Source organism: Orycteropus afer, unplaced genomic scaffold (genome assembly GCF_000298275.1).
Source record: "Orycteropus afer afer isolate SDZICR_OR568_19922 unplaced genomic scaffold, OryAfe1.0 scaffold00068, whole genome shotgun sequence".
In the NCBI taxonomy this organism is placed as follows: Eukaryota; Metazoa; Chordata; class Mammalia; order Tubulidentata; family Orycteropodidae; genus Orycteropus; species Orycteropus afer.
In genome coordinates, this window is record NW_006921655.1 from 11,690,279 (window position 1) to 11,714,366 (window position 24,088).

Sequence of the window (24,088 nt, forward strand, 5' to 3'; positions counted from 1 at the left end):
ATCAAGCAAATGGCAACTGTAAGAGAGCAGGAGTGGCAATATTAATTTTGATCAAACTGACTTTAAGACAAAAACCACCATACGAGGCAAGGAAGGACATTATATAATGATTAAAGGATCAATTGATCATGAAGGTATAACCATAATAAATATCTATGGACCCAATGAAAGAGCCCCAAAATACATAAATCAGACTTTAAAAGAGTTGAAAAGCCAAAACAACATATTGTCTTCCAATTTTCATTCATAGACTTGCTTTGAAAAGAAAAAGAGTGGGACCTGAACTGTTCAGAGTACTCACAATTTCAGAGACTTAAATTTGTTTCATTGACAAGATTAGATGTCACTGTGACCAAGACTTCTGTAGTCTTGCTATTGTTAAGGGAAGCCTGTTCTAAAACATAGAGTTTAGACTTAACTGACTCATCAGTTTAAAGAAGAGAAAAAAAATCTACATTTGACAGTCTTAAGATACTGATTCCTGATATATGTTTGCTAGGATAATCCCTGAATACTTTCGTAAAATGGAGGTGATTTTTGTAGGTTTTTCAAAAAGAGCTGCACCAATTACATGCCTATATCTAAGTATGTAACTAGTGTATTGATATTTAGTCTCCTGTATAAGGAGATGCGCTTATATCTGGATAAATATGTATAGCCAATCTTGGTATACTTTTAGGGTGTGAATATTTTAATCATTACTGAATTTTATATGTTTACTTTCAATCTAGATCTAACTGGCTCAAAAGCCCTGATGCTGACTCTGACCAGCTCTTCCGCATGGTGGCGGAAGTCTTCATCTTGTGGTGCAAATCTCATGTAAGAACATGTGTAGGCCCTAGATTTGGAGATAAAAGGTACATTCTCAGAAAACTTTGTTGTAATGTTGTCTTTTTTATTTCCTTCCACTTAGAACTTCAAGAGAGAAGAACAAAATTTTGTGATTCAGAATGAAATTAATAATTTGGCATTTTTAACTGGAGACAGCAAAAGCAAAATGTCAAAAGTAAGTCCTTAGAAATCAATTCCAAAGACTCTTTAACCTTGACCTCAGCCATGACTTGGTTGGATCTCATATTTGGCAGGGAATAGATTTTTACTGCATTTAGGCCAAACCACAATAACCAGTGGTCTTTACTATTGTTTCTTTGAGAATGAGCCAGAAGAAACTGCTCTGAAATAAGCATGGTCATCACATTTTATGAATAAATAGTTGCTTGTATGACAAAATGTTTAAGTTTCAAGGCTTGCGTAACGCATTTTAGAGATCTCCAAAAGAAAAGCTGCTGGTGGTGAGTTTAAAATAGAACAACCACCTGTGTAGTGATTCTCTAAAAATACACATGCCTAGAGCCACCTTTTTGTGACTTTGAACATTTCAGTAGCATATACTCTTAAATTATGCTTGCTTTCCTGCAATCTGGAGCATTCAATAGCTATTTCATTTCAGCAGTATTGACCTCTTAATGCCTTAAGTTTATTTTCCATGTGAGTTGCCCTCAAAAACCCAAACATTTGTTCATCTCCCTGCAGGAAATGTTTGGAAGAGGGTATACTGGACATTTGTCTAGGGAAAAAAAAAAAAAGAGTAGCCTGTAGGGAGAAGAAATACAAGAGGGGACCATTGGCCTCTCACTGCCTCCTGAGTCAGTTTTGCACAGTGAGGTGTCGTTATTTTTATTGGAGAGAATTTTCAGACATGCTCTTTCCAGTGTACATACAAAACTAAAACCTACTTAAATGTGATGTTTTGTTACCAGCTGTTATGTCTCTTCTTTGACTCTGTTCCCCCGAGAAGTGTGCCTCAATGAGGGTTGACTGTATATGTCAAGTATGCGTGACATGTGATACCTGAGATGTGCATCTCTCTCATTGCTGGTACAGTGCTGCCTTTGAGGAACATGAAGGTGGAGTGTGCATGGGGACTCTCAGAAGTGAAAATCAGTTCTGGAAAGATGGGAATCATGGGTTTGTAGCAAAGCCCTTAGGGGCGTCTTTCCAAAGAATCATTTGTGATGGACACCTGTGTATGTGGAGTTGCAGACAAGGGGCTGATATGACACCAAAAATGAAAACTTCAGCACCTGGAATTTCACAAAGTGTGACTAGCTCTGGCTGGCTGCAATCACTCTGAACTTTCCATCCCATTTATCTTTTGGCTATGTTGACACTAACACTTCTTCCAGCATCCAAACACTGATAGAATTTAGATCTGATATACACTGCTTAATAAAATGCAATTGGTTAAAAATACATACATATAAAACAGAGGCCAGGAATAAATATTCACATTCAAGAGGAAATCTTTGCTGCAAAGAAACCTATGGTGGATCTTTTTTTGCTCTAGATAATTTCCATTTGAATTTCCAAAATTCATTTTTCATTCTACTTTTAGCAAACATATTTGCTGCTCATGTGAAGTACACAAAGTAGCATTTTTCAGACTCCTGCTCATTGGGACATCTAGCTTATCTTAAATTCCCTCTGCAGGGTATTCTTAGCCATCAGAGGCTCTCCTGTAACCTGTCTACCTAAAGAAAGTCAGTAAATCCCAAGCACATTTCATGCTGTCTTCACCTTGGGGTAGATTCATTGGTTTATGGACCAAACCAGCTAGCATCCATTGTTGTTGTCTGGGGATGGTAACTGGGCAGAAATGGCAAAAGACGTCTTAACCCTCTGATGATGAATGGGTGTTCAGGGTCCTTGGGTTTACATTTGGAAAGAGATGAAGTGACAGAATGACATTTCAAAACTAATCTACTAACAAACTAACCTGACATGTTGTTCATATAGATCACTGAAGGAGGAAAAAGGGATATTTGTCTTGTCAGAAGATGGTCATTTTCAGAATCTGTGTGCCTTCTCTTTTGATAAAGGTCATCTATAGGAACAAACTATTAAATTTACATTGACACTTATGCTAATTTTTTCTGAGCTGCATGGAATAGGGTCAAAGTGACAGTGTAATAGTGCTCTCTAGATGTTACCACAGGATAATAAGTACTGTTCCTATTGCCTCAGGTGAGATAAAGAATATAACAGTGAATGAGACTAAGAGGAAGCTAAGTTTTCCCCATAGCGCAGCTGTTGACTGGCAAGATAGTCTTGCATTAGTCACACAACAATTGTGTACACCAGTTTCCCAATCTATACAATGGGATTGAGCTTATTACTTGACTTCTATCACCTTTACTAGGATGCTGTGTTTAAAAACAGTTTTGAACAGCATCTCCAGGACAAATAATATTGCATAAATGCAGTGTATTATTTCAAGCAGGGAGATACCATGACTCCAATAAACAGCACTCTCATAGCCATTTCTGGTATTGTTTGGTTGCAGAACTTCATTTTGAGTGGCCAGGAAGGGGTTATTTTTCCTTAATACAGTTGAAGCCCCATTGCCTTTGCCTTTCTGCAGTTAGATGTTCTCTCTACTACCTGATCCAAATAATCACCTGTCACCTGTGCTTGCTTTTATCTCCACTCTTACTTGAGTTCTGGTGTTGTATAAATGAGATTGGCATCAATGCATATGACAGCCTTTGTGGAGGATGTGTACGGGAATGCTGCATGCCCACATACCCTGCATATGCCATTGTGAATGGAAAGGAAGTGGAGAAAATATACAGTGGGCAAAGTTGTTCATACTTGATTAATTGAAGGTCAATTCAAAGAGATGCTATTATTCTGGCAGCTAAAGCAATTTGTTTGGGGGGGCTCATTGTATATTTTATTTATATAGCACCAGTTTGCAAATGTATGTTCAACTAAATGTAACTAAGCTGAGCAAGTGTTTTTGTTTTGTTTTGTTTTTAAACTTGTTTTGTTTTCTGGAAAAATGGCAGCAGCTTCCTCGGAGGGGAATGGTAAGTTAGAACGTGGTTAGCCTGAGAAATGCCAATTTCTTGACCAGGGTTAAAAACGATAAAATAAAAGTCTTACTGATGCAGGAAATATTAGTGTCCCTTTCTCTCATGCCCTTCAGCTCTTTTGTTTTTATTCCCTTTATTCTTGCACTTGTGCAAGTCTGTCACTCCCTTCCTCTCTCTCCCTATAACTTTCTGTTTCCCCTTCCCTCACATACCCTTCTCTTGCACTCTTTCTCTCACTTTCTCATTCTCAAATTGACTTCTAGAAATTCACCTTTTACTCTAAAATATATTTTGGGCTGACTTGTCTTTACTTCACTTACTTTTTCAGTGAGGATAAGACCTTCACATGGCAAGGGTTCATTTGCCTTTGTTCAAAAGCCTGAAGTGAGTTCCCCCTGTCCAGTCTCAGGGCACTTCTCCAACTTGTGGAGTGGAGTGAAACTCTCCCAGTGGCATCACTATGGGGGTGCCAGGGATGTGGACCACATTCAAGTGAGCCTGTCAGAGGGAAGGACACAAAAATGACTGTCTATAAAGTTTTTGTGTAGTGTTTCAGGAGATCTTATGATTTTTATAAAAAATATCGCTATAGTTAGTTAAAACAACAAAAGTTTTTTGTAAGCCCAGCTTACATGTATCAGTATAACTACAAGGCTAAAACTCTATGCTAATCTACCTTTTGAACCTTCGAATGGACTCCAGTCAGAGCTGTCATTATTACCCAATTACAATGATGCTTCAAATCACATGGTTTCATCTGCATGTGCTACAAGCACAGGCTGTTATTTTTGTTAGTGCCAATGTTTTTATAATTGCTAATTTTGTCAAATTTCTGGTGTTATGTCTATAATATTGTGGTAATTAGTGTTTGTAAACCTATGCCTATAATTTTTTTTTTTTTTGAGAATGAAGTAGTAATTAAAGGAAAAGAGGGAGAAAAATCAGACTTTTGTTCAATTACTAATAATGTTGTAACTAATAACTTTGTAATTCATTGTAGAAAGATTTTGCAAAACCAGTTTTGTTAGTATTCATGTAATCTAAGAAATACAGCATTTAAGCAATTTACAACTATATCACATATTATTCTATGATTAAAATTTATAATAAACATTACTCAGAATTCTCTATGTTCTGGTAAGGGAGAAGATCATGAGTTACCACACCAGGTGGCACCAATCCTAGTGATGCCACTGAATCCCCTTAGACCTTAAAATTCTGTTTGTCTTTTAAGTACTGTATTTAAATCATCTCTTCAATCATAAACTACTGGTTGTAAAGTATGGGGAAAATGAAATGATTTTAAAGTAATAAAATCAACCCAAACCAGTTGTCATTGAGTCGATTCCAACTCACGGCAACCCCATGTGTGTCAAAGGAGAACTGTACTTGATAGGGTTTTCAGTTTCTCTGATCTTTTGGAAGTAAATTGCCAGGGCTTTCTTCCATTGTGCCTCTGGGTGGATCCCAACTACCAGCCTTTCATTTGGTAGCAGACTGCTTAATTGTGTGTGCTACCCAAGATTCTTTTTAAAGTGATAGCAATTTATAAATTCCTATTTAGAAAATGAAGTTTTACCAGTTTATTTAAAGCATTTCCAGCATTAGGGAAATGCATTGAGTTGACAAATATTTGCAACATGGGATGAAAAGAATGATTTAGAACATGTAATGTATAAGATCCTTTGACCTGAGGTATACTTAAAGGTCCCACCTTGGGCTGAGAGGAAGAGAAGTACAGCACAAGAAGGGAGATGCTCTCTCCTCTGGTTTGTGGAATTATCCTAACTCATTTTAAATCTTTCTGGAGTACTTTTTTTAAAAGCAAAGTTTTTTATTAACAGAATCACAAGCATTGTCCCTTAGCTCTGCTCTCCCCTCTCTTTTTGTAGCCCAGATCTACTGGAGGCGACAATATGGTGGGTGGAAGGAAGAATGGAGGTTGGAGTCTTTGATCACGTGACAGATTATCTGTAGTTTACTGAAGTGATACCAGGGAAGTGGGAGAGGGAAAGATTTTAGATCTAGAGAGTTCATGTTGGTTACCAGGTCTGAAGACCACTCTGGCTCTGTGTACCATCCACTCTGGAAGGGTGGTCTCTGAGATGACATTCCTACCCTCAAAGGTGGGCTGCTTGATCTGGGCATAAGTCTGTAATGACCAAATTAACCTCCATCCTAACCTCCTCCTCACTCTTCATGCCATACCCAACTGGCTTCCAGAATGGTTGAATTTCTGTTGTGTTGGGAAAGAAACTAGGGCTAAGAAGCTTTGACTAACATGTGGTACCTTATTCCTTGGACCCCTGCTTTTTACTCACTGACTCTTCTCCCTGTTTCTTTTCTTTTGTCTTTCCACACAGGCCATGCAAGTAAAGGTACAGGTCAAATGCATGACGTGTCTTTTCTGTCCTAGTAGTAGAGATGCCAGGCTCTGGCCACCCTCTGCACTGTGATCACCATGGGGGTGGTACAGAATGGATTTTCCCACCTAGAGGTCCCCCAGGCCTGCTCCAGGGAAGACAACTGCCTGTCAAAGAATGAATGTAGGCCTACCCACCCTTGGAATGGGGAAGCCAGGGAAGCCAGCCAAGCCTCACCCTAACCGAGGTCTCCTTGCTATCTCTGCCCCCTCCCCCAGCTGCCCTCTCTGCAGCCAGCACACTGGCAGAGATAGGGACAACTGATAGTTTGAGGGCCCATGAAACTCAATCTCCTGTTGTGCTGTGCCTGGGTCAGAAGTCCTGTTTTCTGCCAGTGGTCCCAGTCCTTTACACAGTATACATGTTCTGCCTCTGGTACAAGACTTCCATGACTCAAAGAGAGTTTTCCAAGGACTAAATTCAATGATTTGTGTTCAGATCATGAGTTTTCGCAAAATATACTCAAGGTAGAATAAACACTGGGACAATTTTCAAGTTACTCCCACAGGTTATCACTTGGAAAACTTTCCCTTTCTGTTCATTAATGTGTGTCTGCTGCCATTGTCCCAAGCCTTCTACCTAAGGTATGTGGTGGGGAGAATGGAAATATTCAGGAACCAGATCACATACAGCCTTAGTGAGAAGAGGAAAATGGGTCCATGACAAGATGGCCTTGGGTCTGGATGTTGGCTCAGACCCTCAGTTGCTGAAAGACTCTGGAAAAATGAATAAACTTCTCTGAGCATTATGTTCTCATTTATAAAATTGACTTGTTAATATCACAGGAATGTTAGAAGGATTAAAAATGTTTTATATGAGAACTAGACACTTTGCAGTTCTATATAGGAGCTCTGGTAGCATAGTGCCTATGGCACTTGACTGTTAACCAGAAGGCTGGTGGTTCAAACCCACCAACCACTCCTCGGAAGGAAGGTCAGGCAATCTACTTCCGTAGTAATACCGCCTCGGAAACCCAAGGAGGGGTTGCTATGAGTTGGGTCCGACTCGATGGCACATAACAACAACAACAAATAAATATATGTAAAAATAATTTACCTTTTGTGATTAGAACATGAGATTGGCTAAATAAAAAAGCAAGTGAGCAAGAAATAATTTAAATTCTGTAAACAATTCTATGTAGTAAAATTTTGCATATTTACTCTTGTATACTTCATATTACTACTGACAGTGTACATTTATGCATACAGATTACTGCATGATTTACATACACAAAACCAGACTCTATCATTTGGGAATGATAATGAAGACTTTTCAAGGGTTATTTAGACTACAGATGAGTTTTGCCCTTAGGCACAATATGTGGAATTCTACATCTGACTGTAGAACATGTAAGGACCCTACTAAGTGCTCAGTAAATGATAATCCTAATTCTCATAGCCTTGGTGTGAACCAGCTGTCACTTTTTGCTGTGTTCTGGAACACCAGATGGCTATTCTCTGAACCTCATTTCTTCCCTCTTGTTCATATTTTCTGACTGCCCTTCCCACTGCTGACCAATGGCTTGCTGTTTTGGAGCACTGGCACAAAGGGCCTCTGCAGCCATTAGGGCTTCCTGATGTGGTTTGGCCAGCCAGTATTCAGGGGCATCACTGTGGTTTCTGTGACGTGACCATCTGAAGGTGCAGCTGTCACAAGTTTGGTGAAAGAAATCCCATCCTTTTTAAGAGTGTCCATTAATAATTATAAATCTCTTACATACTTGGCAAACTAAAGAGATCAGTCCCAAGACAATGTTAATTCTGACCCTACTCTTCTCTTCAGGAAACCAGTCCCTCAAAAACTGAATTCTGCCCCAGCCCAAGAGTCCCAGGTCTCATGCTGGTTCCAGGGGAGGTCTGGTCTCCCCACTGCTCCCCAGAGTACTGGGTCAGTATGTCATTGTAAACCATGTTGCTGCCACCTCATTGCTACAAACACTCCTTGGGCATTTCAGAAAGCAAAGCTTTAGTGAGCACCAGGTCTCTCTCCCTTGTGGACCCTCTTCATTCTTCAGTTTCTGGCTGCCTACTTTCAGCAAGTGTCCACGTAGCTGAGGTGAAGTCCTGTGAGAGATGCCCCTTGTGGTCAGCTTTGCTCTTTTGGAGACTTTACTCATGAAGCACCATGTCTCCTTGATCCACCCATGGCCACCATGTGTTGTGGACACTGAGAGCTCTCAGTTAGTTGCCTGGAGCTGCCATAGACCAAAGCATTGGATTCCTATCTGAAAGCTACTACTTCAGCGGATTCACCCTCTCTGAAAGGGATGAAGGTATAATCCAAAAACAGAACTTTCACAGACTTGGGGATTTCCTTTCTCTCTTGTCTTCAGTTTTACCCTTAACTTTCCCCTCAGTCAGACCCCAGAGCAGTCCTAGAGAGTTGGTAATGCCTTGTAGGGAGAGGGAATAGGGTGTCAGTGCTCCAAAACAGTGGTTCTAACCCTGGAAACACAAGGTTGTATTTCTATAGCAGATACTCTTCCACACTTCTACTGATTCCCAAGCATCAGTATCTCATTTATTTTCTGGGGTCATTTTGTCACTTATAAAATCATTCCTTTTGAGTTTATTTGTTGATTTTTTAGTCAAGAAGTGAGCGAGCAAGGGCATTAGATATTTGTGGTATGTGTGTATTTATGTGATTCTGTGTGCATATGCACAAACAGAAGGCTCAGGGTGAGGTCCAGTCTTATGGACACCTAGTTCTTCTTTGTATAAAATACTCCTCTGACTGTCCTTTGAAATGTAGTGAGGCTCTTAGCTGTACTGACAGGGTCCACAGAAGCAGGCTACCTCTTAGATGAGAGAATCTCTGAGCCCCTCTCTGTTTATTTTTAACATCATCTCCTAGTCTGGAGGACAGGACCAAGAACGGAAGAAGACAAAGCGAAGGGGAGACTTGTATTCTATCCAGACCTCCCTCATCGTGGCTGCACTCAAGAAAATGCTGCCCATTGGTTTGAATATGTGCACTCCAGGTGACCAGGAGCTGATATCCCTCGCAAAATCACGGTACAGCTATGTAAGCCATCCATCCGTGTTGGCTGAGCATGATACAGGGTGGTGGTAGAGATTGTGCCTAGCCACTAATGGTTCAATCCTCTCTCATTCCCTGGGGCAGGTGGACAGAGACTAAAGTGCACAGAAGAAATGTGCCTTCATTCTTAAAGCTAGTATGGGAGTCAGTACCATGCCCTTTAGGAGAAGTCTCTGTAATTTCTCTTCTTTTGTTCTATCCCAGCAAAACTGTCCATATATCCCTCTACTCTGCTTAACATTTCCATAGTGACATCTAGTAGTAAAATTTAACATCTCTTTCCTCAGAGGGACACAGATGAAGAGGTCAAAGAACATTTGCGGAATAACTTGCACTTGCAGGAAAAGGTAATGACACAGGAAGACAATGAGAGCTCAGCAGGCTTTCCCTCTGCCTGTAGGATGTCAGTCTCCCACTTAATTTACTCAGGGTTGTTGTTGTTGTTGTTGTTGTTGTTTTTGTGATTTGGGTGAAAGTTTACAGAGCAAATTCACTTTCCATACAGCAGTTCACATACACTTTGTCTCATGACATTGACTACAATTTACCACAGTGCAACAGCTCCCCTCCCACTTCCTCCCCATAGTTACCTCTTCCCTGTGTCCATCCCTCCATGCACTCCTGCTCCCTGAGCTGTCTCCCTGTGCATAGATAGCCCTTCTTTCTCCCATGACTGTTCTCTCCAAGGAGTGTATCTACCTAATGTAAATGTTCACCTCATATGCCTGTCTTTTGTTTGGCTGGAAGCCACAGGTGTGGGTTCAATTCCAGACCTGAAGGGCAGCTAGGGGCCATAGTCTCAGTGGTTCCAAGTTTACTCAAGTTTTAAAATATGTTCTAAAACCAGTTTTGGTATGCATATGTTTAATTAGCAGGAATAGCTCTCTGCCCTTAATTTTTGTTTTTTCTCTTGTTATTCCAAAGAGGATGCACAGAGGCAGCCAATATACCATGTCTTCCATCTCCCCCAATGTGGACACCAAACTGTTACAAGGGGGGATGTAGATTAAGTGTCAGAATTGCTGACCCTGAGACTTGTTAAGTGTGAAATGGACACCTAGGAGAAGTTTAGCACCTCTTACTCTAGAGGGATTTTTCAACAGAATAAGTTTGTGTTAGAGTTGGTGTAATAGAGATTTATTTTAAGAGGCTATCTGAGATTTTTTGCAGCCTGTGAGTTTGAACAACGTCTTCCTCAGATATATTGCTCCCTAAGACAAAGGACTAAATTGACACAAAAAGCCCCTCCCCACCCTAAACACAGAACTGGTAGATAAAATGTGCCAGAAAAAAAGGGCATTAAAAAGAGATCCTAAGTCCCAGAAACAAGAAGATACTCTAAATCATAGTAACAGGAAGAAGCCAATGTTCTTGGAGCTCATAGGGTTCTCTGGACCAGATATGTATCTTAGGGGCTCAGGTTTTTAATAACTTTAAAGGAAGAGGACTGTAGGACCTAATTATCCATGCAGTGCATAAATGCAGAGCAAGAAACTTAACGTAAAATTAACCCAGAACTAGTGGGAGTCATGAATCTCCTACAAAGAAAACCATGAAACCCCATGGAAAGTCTCCACTCCCTAGAATATGGGCTGGGATGCCAATAAAAAAAAAACTCCTCGCTCACATTAAAAAAAAATTTCAAGACACATACAAAGGAAATCCACCACCACTGGAGAGTCAGCAAATGCAGCAAGGGAGAATTTAGGCCTAAAGAACTACAGAAAGGGATTTTAAAGAAAGTATGTTTAGGAGCTCTGGTAGTGTAATGCCTGAGGCACTTGACTGCTAACCAGAAGGCTGGCGGTTCAAACCCACCAGTCACTACTCGGAAGGAAGGTTGGGCAACCTACTTCTGTAGTGATGCTGCCTTAGAAAACCAAGGAGGGGTCACTATGAGTCAGGGCTGACTCGACAGCACATAATAACAACAACAACATGTTTAAAACATTTAACGAGATAAAGGTAGTAATGGAACTCATAAAGTAAGAATTGAATGTTATCTTTTAAAAGGCAGGAGAATGGGTTAAAAAAAAACCTCATAGTGGTGCTAAAAATAAAACAATCATTGAAATTAAAAACTCAAATTTATGGGTTAAAAAGTAGGCTAGACACAGCTGAAAAGATAATCTATGAATTGGAATACCAATATGAGGAAGTCATTCAGATGCAGCACAAAGAGATAATAAAATGATAGAAAATGTAACAGAAGAGTTGAGGGACATGGAAGCTAAAATAAGAAGTTCCCATGTGATGTCTATAGATGTTCCATAAGAATACGGTGGAGAAGTAATAGGAAACGAGATTCTTGGTTACTCTGGAGTCATGCTTGGATTAAAAGACTTTTTTATTGTAAGAGGTACAGTAGTGTTGCTCAATTATCACATGTGCTTCAATTTTCAGTCTGATGACCCGGCTGTAAAATGGCAACTGAATCTCTATAAGGATGTGCTGAAGAGTGAAGAACCTTCCAATCCAGAAAAGACAGTAGAGCGTGTGCAGAGAATTTCAGCAGCAGTCTTTCACCTGGAGCAAGTAAGGAGCCTCTTCCCTGAGTAGTGAGGCAATAGCACTATCTTGGAGAACACAAAGCTTCTATCCATTGCCAGCTTTCAATTATAAGTGCCCTCATAAGACAGAAAACAAGGATCATCCCAGGTATCCTCTTTGTGCCTCATAGTAGCACAACCCTCAATTCTTTACTCTCCCAGTGTTTCCCAAACTCTTGTCATTAGCTCCAAAGCCCCGCATCCATTTGTAATAAATGGCCAAATGCAGTTGGGAAAAGAAAGAAAATGAAGGTACATTTTGCTGTCTATATAGTTTAGATGCCACCGTTCTTCCAGTTAAGAACTCTGTGCTTCAGTTGACTGTCATTTGCCTCTCAGAAGATCAGCCTAGTGTGAACATACCCACTTGATATCTTCTCAGGTAGAACAGCCTTTGAGGTCCAAGAAGGCAGTCTGGCACAAACTGTTGTCAAAACAACGAAAACGGGCAGTGGTGGCCTGTTTCAGGATGGCTCCTCTCTACAATTTGCCCAGGTAATTACTCTCATTATCTTATTCAAGTCAATAATGGGAACTAAGGTATCCACCCACAGCTGTGCTCTCTTCTGGCTCTGACACTTCTGATCCAAGGAGTAGAAATTGGAGTCCTTGAACTGTGGAGCCATTGCAGTCTGCATGTAGTATAATGCCTATTAAGGCAACAAGGTAAGCATAAAAGCTGAAACCAAATGAGGTTCCCTAGTGCTCCAAGCCTGCCTCATCTCACCATTTTGTACTGTAAAGTCAGCCAGGCACACATTTGAATGCTCTGTACCTGCTGAGCTAGAATTCTTTGTGAGGCTATAAAGACTTCTGGGTTGACTGAAGAATGAAGTGGTTTCTAAAATATTTTACCCCAAATTCTATCAACAGCTCAAACAATAATCTCTTCTACTCAGGCACTTACTTGCCTGGCACCAAAATTATAGTGTTTCCTCAGCAGGTGTGGAAATTTAACTTGAGCATCCTTTGTTATTATTGTTCAGGGCCAACTCACAATGAGCCTACGGGACAGAGTAGAAGTGCCCTCTAGGGTTCTTAAGCTGAAATCTTCATGGAAGAAGATTGCCAGGCCTTTTCTCCCATGGAACCACTGGTGGGTTTGAACTACCCATTTTTCGTTTAGCAGCTGAGGACTTAACCATCACACCACCAGAAAACTCTTTAGCACAGTGTATTTCCCTTCAAAATAAAGAAGGTGTTGGCTACAGATGCCTCAAGAGATTAGTCTGGGAATGATGCCCTTTATCTGACACAGATTCTGAAATGTGTGTCAACACATGTCCTATGTTAACATAGGAAAGAGTATTGTTGACATACTGGAACAGAATAGGCTACTGAGACTGACTCAGTGTTTTTGATCATGTGGCAACATTCCCATCTTCAGATTGATTGTAGAGTGAGAAAGGCCAGGACTATGATTAATTTAGAAAAAAAAAAGTTGGAGATTGATTATATCAGTTCTTAAATCAATAGAAATATCCTCACCTGATTGGGAAAAATAAACTGACTTAAACAAGTAAATTCAGAATCCCACATAAATAAATGTATTTCCTTAGAATATCAGATTAAAGCCCATTTCTGTGCTTAACATTTTTCTTTTGTCAAATTGCATATCTTGGCCATAATTTATCCAGAATATCCTTGGAACCCTATCCCAAGCCAGCAGAGCAAAAGAGCTTTACTGGTTAGCATCTTTGAAGATGGTAGAGAATCATGGCCTCTGAGACAGACAACTGCTTCTATAGGTCTCTTGAGAAAACAGGCTAGTGTCTTGGAAGGGGACGAGGCACCACAAAATCAACTAGAATACATGAATAAAAAGCAGAAAAATTAAGTAGATATAGGCATTAAGTTAAAATCCTTGCAGCAAAGTGAAATTCATAGCCTGACAAAAAAAGTAAAAATACATTCAATTTTTGTTTGTTTTCTAGAAGTGGTAAAACATCAGAAAGCATTTACTTTTCTCTCTGGTAGAGATACACACATGAAGCCATGCTAATTTGGCCTCTGGAAGTGCTCAGCTCTGAGCTTAGTTATCCAGCGCCAAGACTGCTAGGCAAGAATTACATTTCTCAAAAACAAGCATTTTTTTCTGACTCCACTGAAAATGTGATCCTTTCATGTTTTGACTTCTCCTTTAGCAACTCAGCCACTGTGTGGATAAAAATAAGTCCAGGATTCACTATATCCATGATGAAAGATGCACTGCCTCCCATCCCAATCCAGTTATTTTAGAGGGATTGTCCTGGTTATGAAGATTTTAAGTAGGTTTCATAGCAAAAACAAAAGAAAACTGTGAAGTTGATGGTGTAGACTTTTCTTCTTGTGCTGATCTAAAGGACTAAAGAGATATATTTTATTATGTAGAAATTATTTCTCTGATGTTAGTTTTTAAAAGAAAACCTGTATGCTTTTCTCCAGACACAAAATTAACAATTTCTTCCTGAGCACCTTTCAACGGGTTTGGCTGGAAAAGGTTAATGAAAAAACTCAGTATGACAGGCTTATACCTGTTTTAATGGTAATGTAACCTGTGGAGAGACCTGCTCATTCTCTGTACACACCTCCTTTCTCGACCATGATTTAATATTATCATATAAACAAATTCTGTACAATTTTTTGAAAAACAATTCTGATTGGTCAGATTTTGAAAAAAGATGGCAAGAGCTATGTTGTACTGGAACCCAAGATCAGGTCTTGATGTCTCTGGTCTTGACCTTCATCTTTTTGTTCTTTTTCCTTCTTCACCACTTTCATCACATTTGTAAACACTAAACTACTGCTGAGTGGCTAATATTCCCAGAAGTCAATCTTCGTTTATAGGGAATGAGTAGCTAATGCCAGTTATTCAGTGTTCCCAGATACCAGGGTCACAGCTACAATCCAGGAGGCCTACAGAAGTCATGTTCATGAGCACAGCATAACCAAGTCTTATCTTCCTAAGTAAAAACTGGAACACCTTCCTGGTGTGGTGCATTGGAGACCCTGTAAGGTAAAGAAGCTATGATTTGCTCTTCTCCATGTATCTGGAACAGAACCACTTACCATCAGCCTGATTTAGATTAGATTTTCTGGACAGGTGTTCAGCTAAAAGGAACCTTAATAAGCAAATACTGCTGGACTGTTACTTGGCCTAATCAATTATTTCTTTTTAGAATAGAAATATGATTAAGTCCCTGTGAGACCAGGGTACCACTGATTGCAATTACAGCCATGTCTTACACTAACCATTGTAATTTTTGGTGCTTCAAGTATACAGGAACCACCACGCTAGAGGGTTCTGGTTTCTCTGAGATTACTACTCTGGTTTGCTACTGGCTACCCTGACCAATCAGAAGAAAAGAATTGTACAAAAGACTGTCCTGCTTACTAACCATTAATCACTCAAACTAAAATAAGGTGTTCCATGGATCCTTCTTGATCTCACTCTCACCCCTTCCGCTCAGGCACCGCTCTATTAACCTCTTCCTCCATGGCTATCAGAGATTTTGGATAGAAACAGAGGAGTATTCCTTTGAAGAGAAACTAGTACAGGATTTGGCTGTAAGTACTGACTCAAATGGGAGCAAATATGGGTGTGAATGAATCTGATCTTTACTTTCATGTGTGTGCATTATAACAGTTAAACATTCATAAAAACCTAGTGTGTAAATTTGAAATGAACTAACAGCATAAATTCTCAAAGGATGCCTTGCTAATGGTTATAAGAGCCAGAGGATGAATTTTTCTCTTAGAGGTGCTAGTACTATTACCATCATCCTCATCACCATCATTAACAACTAATATTTATCAGAATGCATAGCCATGCTAGGGAGGTTTTGTGCTAAGTTACATTTTGAGCATCATTGGTTGCATGAGGCCACCCCACCCCAGCCAGGGCCTGCGTTCCTAGTCAATAACTCTGCTTTGGGAAGGGTGCATATATATCCCCTTCCTGCATCTCACATGTCTATAATCGACCGTTCAGCAAATTTGGCATGCCTTGTCTCTAACATACTTCATGTTCTACAGCTACTCAAAATGACATGCAAGGGGAAAAGCTCATTGCAAAGGCACAACAGAGCCTCATCCTGATTCAGAAAGAAAATAAACCTTCCTCCCCTTTGGCCAGGCTTTGGTTTCTTCTCCTCCTCCTTTTTATTTCTCTCCTCTATCATTTTCTCTTATCACTTATTCTCTCCATTAGCCTTGCCTTGTGTTTCTCACATTTACCCTTTTCTACCTTTCTCTCTCTTTCTATCATTCCCTGTCTTCCTGTTTCCTTTTCTCTTCCCTCCCCTTTTTCTTTCAATTCTCCATTTTCTTTCCATTTCTCTTTATTTTGCCTTTTATACTTTTCGTATATTCTTGTCAGTGAGAAAGGCAGTTCCTTGGTTTTCCTGGTTTGGGGATTCATGTGAGATTGATGCTGTTGTTGTTATGTGCCTTTGAATCGTCTCTGACTCATAGTGACCTTACGTACAACAGAACGAAACACTGCCCGGTCCTATGCCAGCCTCATGATCCCTAATATACCTGAGGCCATCACTGTAGCCACCATGTCAATCCATTTGTTGAGGGCCTTTCCCTCTTTCGTTGACCCTCCACTTTACCAAGCATGACATCCTTCTCCAGAGAATGGTCCTTTCTGACAGCGTAATCAAAGTAGGTGAGATGAAGTCTAGCCATTCTCGCTTCCAAGAAGCATTCCAGCTGCACTTCTTCCAGGACAGATTTGTTAGTTCTTTTAGCAGTCCATGTTACTCTCAGCATTCTTCCCCAATACCACAACTCAAAAGCATCCCCGCTTCTTTGATCTTCCTTATTCATTGTCCAGCTCTCACATGCATTTGACGTGATTGAAAATACCATGGCTTAGGTTACGTCTAAGTTACCTTAGGTCAGTTACCTTAGTCTTCAAGTAGATATCTTTACTCTTCAGCACTTGAAAGAGGCCTTTTGCAACAGATTTGCCCAATGCAATATGTCTTTTGATGTCTTGATTGCTGCTTCCGTTGGCATTGACTATAGAACCAAGTAATATGAAGTCTTTGACAACCTCAATCTCTTCTCCATTCATCAAGATGCTGCTTATTGGTCCAGTTGTGAGGATTTTTTTTTTTGTATTGAGGTGTAACCCACACTGCAGACTGTAGTCTTCAATCTTCATCAGTAAGTGCTCCAAGTCATCCTCACTTTCATCAAGCGAAGTTGTGTCATCTACATATCCCAGGTCACTAATGAGCCTTCCTCTAATCCTGATGCCATGTTCTTCTTCATATAGTCCAGCTTCTTGGATTAGTTGCTCAGCATACAGATTGAATAAATATGGTGAAAGGATACAACCCGACGCACTCTCTTCCTGACTTTAAACCATGCAGTATCCCCTTATTCTATTTGAACAACAGCCTCTTGGTCTTTGTACAGGTTCTTCACATGTATGATTAAGTGTTCTGGAATTCCCATTCTTCTCAGTGTTACCCACAATTTGTTATGATCCACACAATTGAATGCCTTTGCATAGTCAATAAAACACAAGTAAACGTCTTTCTGGTATTCTTTGCTTTGAACCAAGATCCATCTGACTTCAGCTGTGATATCCCTCACTTCAAATCCCCTTCTAAATCCAGCATGCATTTCTGGAATTTCTCTGTCAATATACTGCTGCAACTGCTTTGGAATTTCTTCAGTAAGATTTTACTTGCATATGATATCGATGGTGTTCTTTAATAATTTCCACATCCTGTGGAAATTTCTTTGGAGTGGTTACAAATATGGATCTCTTCCAGTCAGCTGGCCAGGTAGCTGTGTTCCATATCTCTTGACATAGCCAAGTGAGTGCCTCCAGACCATCATCTGTTTGTTGAAACATCTCAGTGGGTATTCCGTCAATTCCCAGATCCTTTTTTTTTTTTTTTGCCAATTCCTTTAGTGCAGCTTCAACGTTTTCCTTCAGTATCATTGGTTCTTGATCATATGCCACCTCCTGAAATGGATGGTCATCCACAAGTTCTTTTTGGTATAGTGACTGTTTGTATTCCTTCCATCTTCTTTTTATGTTTCCTGCATCGTTCAACATATTGCCCATGGAATCTTTCAGTATTCCAACGAGGCTTACATTTTTCCCTCAGTTCTTTCAACTTGAGAAATGCCGAGCATGTTCTTCCCTTTTGGTTTTCTAACTCCAGGTTTTTGCACATTTCATTATAATAATTGACTTTGTCTTCTTGAGCTTCTCTTTGAAATCTTCTCTTCAGCTCTTTTATCCTGTCGATTATTCCATTTTCTTTAGCTACTCTCCATTTGAAGGCAAGTTTCAGAGTCTCTTCTGACATCCATTTTGGTCTTTTTTTCCTTTCCTGTCTTTTTAATGATCTTTTGCTTTCTTCATGGATGATGCTCTTGATGTCATCCCACAATTCCTCTAGTTTTTGGTTACTGGTGTTCAGTGCATCAAATCTATCCTTTAGATAGTCTCTAAATTCAGGAGGGATATAATCAAGGTCATATTTTGGCTCTCTTGGACTTCTTTTGATTGTCTTCAGCTTCAACTTGAATTTGCATATGAGCAGTTGATGGTCTGTTCCACAATCGGCGTCTGGCCTTGTTTTGGCTGAAGATACTGAGCTTCTCCATTGAATCTTGCCACAGATGTAGTCAATCTGATTCATGTGTACTCCATCTTACAAAGTCCATGAGTATAGCTGCCATTTGAAAAAAGGTATTTGCAATGAATAAGTTGTTGGTCTTACAAAATTCTATCGTGTGATCTCCAGTGTCATTAGGCCATATTTTCCAATTACCGGTGATTCTTCTTTGTTTCCAACTTTTGCATCCCAATCACCAGTGATAATTTACACATCTTGATTGCATGTTTGGTCAATTTCAAATGGTAGAAGTTGGTAAAAATCTTCAATTTCCTCATCTTTGCCTTTGATGATTGGTTCATAAATTTGAATAATAGTAGTATTAACTGGTCTTATTCATAGGCATATGGATATTATCCTATCACTGGCATCATTGTACTCCAGGATAGATCTTGATACATTCTTTGTGATGATGAATGCCATGCCATTCTTCAATTTGTCATTCCCAGTGTAATAGATCATATGTTTGTGTGATTCAAAATGGCCAAAGCCAGCACATTGCAGCTCACTAATGTCTAGGATGTCAATCTTTATGTGTTCCATTTCATTTTTGACAACTTCCAATTTCCCTAGATTCATACTTCGTACATTCCATGTTCCAATTATTAATGGATGTTTGCAGCTGTTTCTTCTCATCTTGAGATGTGCCACATCAGCAAATGGAGGTCCCAAAAGCTTTACTCTATCCACATCATCAATGTTGGCTCTTCTCTGAGGAAGCAGCTCTTCTCCAGTCATATTCTGAGTGCCTTTTGACCTGATGGGCTCATCAGGCATTATTCATAAATTTTTCCAGTAATATATCAGACAGTGTTTCACTGCTATTCATAAGGACCAGGAGAAGGCAGGTGTTTGCACCTGGGGGCAGGCCAGGTAAGCAAAAAGGATGGGGGAGACCAGGAAATGAGCAGAGCAGTTGGGAACAGCTAAAGGAGACACACTTTTCTGTTAGCTTGTCATAATGTGGTGGCTTGAGTGTTGCTGTGAGACTGGAGGCTTTGTCATAGTGTTTCAAATGCCAGCTGGGTCACCCATGGTTGGACAGGTTTCAGCGGAACTTCCAGACTAAGAAAGACTCAGAAGAAGGAAGAAGCCATCCACTTCTCAAAGAATTGGCCAGTGAAAACCTTATGAATAGCAGTGAGGTTGATAATGAGCATCATTTTGGCCCTCCAGTCTTCTGAAACATTCACACAACTTGTGTAGTCTGCACCAATTTACTGAATACAGTCTACCCTGCTAGCTATGCCACTGACTAGAAAATTCATTTCTACCCCAGGCACTAGCTGCTATTTCCCTTTCCACAAAAGTAAACAGAAAAGACTTGATAAGAGGAGATACTACAAGGCTTGCACATTCCATATAGCATTTCTTGGGATCAAAAAGAAATTTAGAATTGAATGAAGTTAGAAAAGAGAGGTGCTTTGCTAGATTGACTCCAGAATAGTATTAGACACAAAATGGCTTCAGTGCTTGGTAGCTCTTACCCCTCCCTTATCTCTAGCCCAGATCTTGAGGAGAAATTTCTGATGTTGGACAGGGAGACCCAGTCTCTTGGGTGACTGTCTAGGGTTTCCCTCCTGAACTGGGGTGCCCAGAGCTTGCATGGGATTTCTGCTGATTGGGATCAGTAGCTCCTCCCCTATGGCCAGGCTTTTTCTTTTCCTTTTAACTTTTAATTGGAATGTTTCTTTGATTGGCTGGAAAAAATGTATATCCCAAACCTTGCATCCTTAGGGCTCTTATCCTGAAATGAATCTATGACATAGTGGTTTTTGTGCTTTTTAGTCTGACGCACTCTGTACCTTGCACTTTACCTTCTCTTTGCTCGCATGCTATTGTGTGGCACGTGCTGAGATACATGCCTAAATGCTGTCTGTGTTGATTTGTGTAGAAATCTCCCAAGGTGGAAGAGGAGGAAGAGGAGGAAATGGAAAAGCAACCAGACCCACTTCATCAGATCATTCTCCATTTTAGTCGCAATGCTCTCACTGAGAGGAGGTCAGCACCCCAAGAACACTCTGCTTTTCCCAGGCACTGGAAACTGTGTCTGCCCCAAAACTTCCTCTTGCAGATGGCAAGGAGTAGAGCAGGGATGCCAGATCTGAGCACTCCTCCTTACTGCTCTATTATTGGCTGTCAAGAAACATCCAGAGAAACAACATCAAGCTATAACCCTCTCATGAGACCAGACACTGAGTCTGGAGATTAAGCAGCTTAAAACAACTTTGATCCCTGAATTAATATTAACATGTCAAGCCAACATTGATTCAGATTTTCAGAGTGGGTTCTAAGAATTGGGGTAGGGGAGCGGATTTCTAAATAATTTGTAAATATCATTTAAGATTTACAGGACTCATTTTTTTTTTTTTTTTTTTTTGGCTGGGTCTGAAAAGTAGCCTGCTAAATATTCCCTCCCTTCTTTCCAGCAAATTGGAAGATGATCCTTTGTACACCTCCTATTCCAGCATGATGGCCAAGGTACACCTGGATTTTCTGCCAGTTGTCTTAGTCTTTCTGTCTTCCCTTCCGTCTTCAGGCACATGTAAGCTGTGGTGCTGAGATTCAGTGGAGATCAAGGCTCCACCCATTGGACAATCCATGTGCTATAGGGATAACGTTAGGAACCCACTCCACCACCCCCCTAAGGAAACCTGGAGGCTTTGCACAAACAGTGGGTACTGGGGTCTAGGTTCACATAGCAGTTCTAAAACCAGCTGAATGGGGCTTATACATACAGACTTTGTGTTTTCAGTCATTGTTCAGAAAAGTCAGACAATTAAAATACATCTGCAGGTGGAGGAAGTACAGTACATTTATAAACAGGGTTAGAAACTAAAGGGAGATTCCAGTGTCCAGGAAGAGGCAAAGTAACCAGAGACACTGTCTCTATGTCATCTAGAGGGATGGGGACCACTGAAAGACTGAGTAGACTAGGAAACTGCTCTTTCTCAAATGGAATACTGTGATCTGTGGCAGAAACATGGCTACATTGTAGCACAGGATACCTACTCCATAACCTGGCTGCTGCCCAGAGCTGCAGTGAGAAGAGGCACTTTAGAATTGATGACCCTGGTATACCCAGTCTTACTGCCTGGCCCCTGGTTATGTGTCTAGAAAGAGACAGCTCCCATAGTGCCTGGCTCTCCATTTATACCAGAACTTTACTATGTAGAAGTTTTAGGGTTTGTGGTTAAACCACATAGATTCCCATTGATTACATGATCCTTGTGTTCCCATTTCTGAACCCCTTGGTAACCATAAAGTTGGCATTTAGAGTGTAGTGTTGCCCTGTGATGGTCAAAATGTTCCTGGTTTTACAAAGTACACACTTCCTGAGGTGCCTGTGAATTATGCCTTGTCCCCTACCCTGACAAAGTAGGACACAGTTGTGTGTGTGTGTGTGTGTGTGTGTGTGTGTGTGAGATGTGATTCACCTTTAATTTGGTTGGTTGTATCTTCCTTCCCTTTCTTCATTCAGAGTTGTCAGAGTGGTGAAGATGAAGAAGAAGAAGACAAGGAAAAAACATTTGAAGTAAGTTTTCCCTAAAATTGAAATTGGGGTTCTTCTCCAACACCAACAAGCCAGAGGTGGGTGCCAACGTTACCACATGTGGTTCACCCACCATGTGTATTTGAGTTGGCAAATCTACCTTAATGAATCACACCTATTAGCTATGGTTCTGTTGTCTGTCTGTTTGTCTAATTAAAGGCAGCAAGCTACTAGTCAGTCAGCAAACCACCTCACTAGTTTTGTTCTTGTGGGGAACTTTATATTTCTACCCAAGTATTGTAATAAGCCCTCACTCCTGTGTCAGTTTTTTGTACTGTGGTAGCTTGTGTGTTGCTGTGAAGCTGGAAGCTGTGACACCAGTATTTTAAATACCAGCAGGGCCACCCATGATGGACAGGTTCCAGTGGAGCTTCCAGACTAAGACAGATTGGGAAGAAGGAAGGGGTCATCTACTTCTGAAAAATTGGCCAGTGAAAGCCTTATGAATAGCAGTGAAATACTGTCTTAATATGTTTCTGGAAAACTTTATGAATAGCAGTGAAACATTGCCTGATAAGTGCTGGAAGTTGAGCCCCTCAGGTTGGAAGGCACTCAAAAGTATAACTGGGGAAGAGCTGCCTCCACAAAATTGAGTTGATCTTAGTGAAATGGATGGAGTACAGGTTTCAGGACCTTCATATGCTGATGGGGCATGACTCAGGACAGGAAGAAACAGTTGCAAGCATTCATTAATATTTGGAATGTGGCATGTACAAAGTATGGATCTAGGAAAATAGGAAATTGTCAAAGATGAAATGGAACACATAGAGATCAGCATCCTAGGCATTAATGGACTGAAATAGACTGGTTTTGGCCATTTTGACTCAGACAATCATATGGTCTATAATTCTGGGAATGACAAAGAGGAATGATGTCAACATTCATTGTCAAAAAGAATGTTTCAAGATCTATCCTGAAGTACAGTGCTGTCAGTGATAAGATAATATCCATATGCCTACAAGGAAGACCAGTTAATACTAACCAAAAAAACCAAACTCAGTGCCATCAGGTCAAATCTGACTCATAGTGACTCCTCCTGGGGTTTCCAAGGTGATATCACTACAGAAATAGATTGCCCAACCTTCCTTTCAAAGAGTGGCTGTTGGGTTTGAACCACCAGCCTTCTGGTTAGCAAATGCCTTAGGCACTATGCCACCAGAGCTCCTCCAGTTAATACTGCTACTATTCAAATTTATGCACCAATCACTAAAGCCAAAGATGAAGAAATTGAAGACTTTTTCCAACTAATGCAATCTGAAATTAACCAGACATGCAATCAAGATATATTACTTAAAACTGGTGATTGGAATGCAAAAGTTAGAAACAAAGAAGAATCATCAGTAGTTGGAAAATACGGTCTTGGTGATAGAAATGGCACCAGAGATCACATGATAGAATTTTGCAAGACCAGTGATTTTATTAATTGCAAATACTTTTTTCAGCAACATAAATGCTGGCTATACATGGGGCCTCGGCAGATGGAATCAGATCAACTACATCTGTGGAAACAGGTGAAGCTTAGTATCTTCAGTCAAAACAAGAGCTGACTGTGGAATAGACCATCAGTTGCACATATAAAAGTTCAAGTTGAAGTTGGAGAAAATTAAAACAAGTCCATGAGAGCCAAAATAGAACCTTGATTACATCCCACCTGAATTTAGAGACCATCTGAAGAACAGATTTGACACATTGAACACCAGTGACCAAAGACCAGATGAGTTCTGGGATGACATCAATAATATCATACATGAAGAAAGCAAACTGCATTAAAAAGACAAGAAAGGAAGAAAAGGCCAAAATGAATGTCAAAAGAGACTCTAGAACTTGCTCTTGAATGGAGCAGTCAAATGCCTTAGGCACTATGCCACCAGAGCTCCTGAACAGAGAGTAGGTAAAGCAAATGGAAGAAATGACAATACGGAAGAGCTGAACTAAAGGTTCAAATGGGAAGTTCGAGAGGACATAGTAAAGTATTATAATGAAATGTGCAAAGATCTGGAGTTAGAAAACCAAAAAGGAA

The 24,088-nt window shown here is 40.3% G+C and overlaps 1 protein-coding gene across 1 annotated transcript in view; it reads left to right on the forward strand.

Annotated features, from left to right (window-relative positions):
* RYR3 (ryanodine receptor 3) overlaps positions 1 to 24,088 on the forward strand; it is a 585,899-nt gene that overhangs the window by 505,846 nt on the left and 55,965 nt on the right. Inside the window, exons 68-78 of the mRNA XM_007940521.1 lie at positions 732 to 819; positions 914 to 1,006; positions 6,239 to 6,253; positions 9,152 to 9,322; positions 9,625 to 9,684; positions 11,741 to 11,872; positions 12,269 to 12,381; positions 15,336 to 15,432; positions 20,410 to 20,516; positions 20,945 to 20,996; positions 21,997 to 22,050. Of these exons, the coding sequence (XP_007938712.1) occupies positions 732 to 819; positions 914 to 1,006; positions 6,239 to 6,253; positions 9,152 to 9,322; positions 9,625 to 9,684; positions 11,741 to 11,872; positions 12,269 to 12,381; positions 15,336 to 15,432; positions 20,410 to 20,516; positions 20,945 to 20,996; positions 21,997 to 22,050 (982 nt within the window). The remainder of the gene's footprint in view (positions 1 to 731; positions 820 to 913; positions 1,007 to 6,238; positions 6,254 to 9,151; positions 9,323 to 9,624; positions 9,685 to 11,740; positions 11,873 to 12,268; positions 12,382 to 15,335; positions 15,433 to 20,409; positions 20,517 to 20,944; positions 20,997 to 21,996; positions 22,051 to 24,088) is intronic.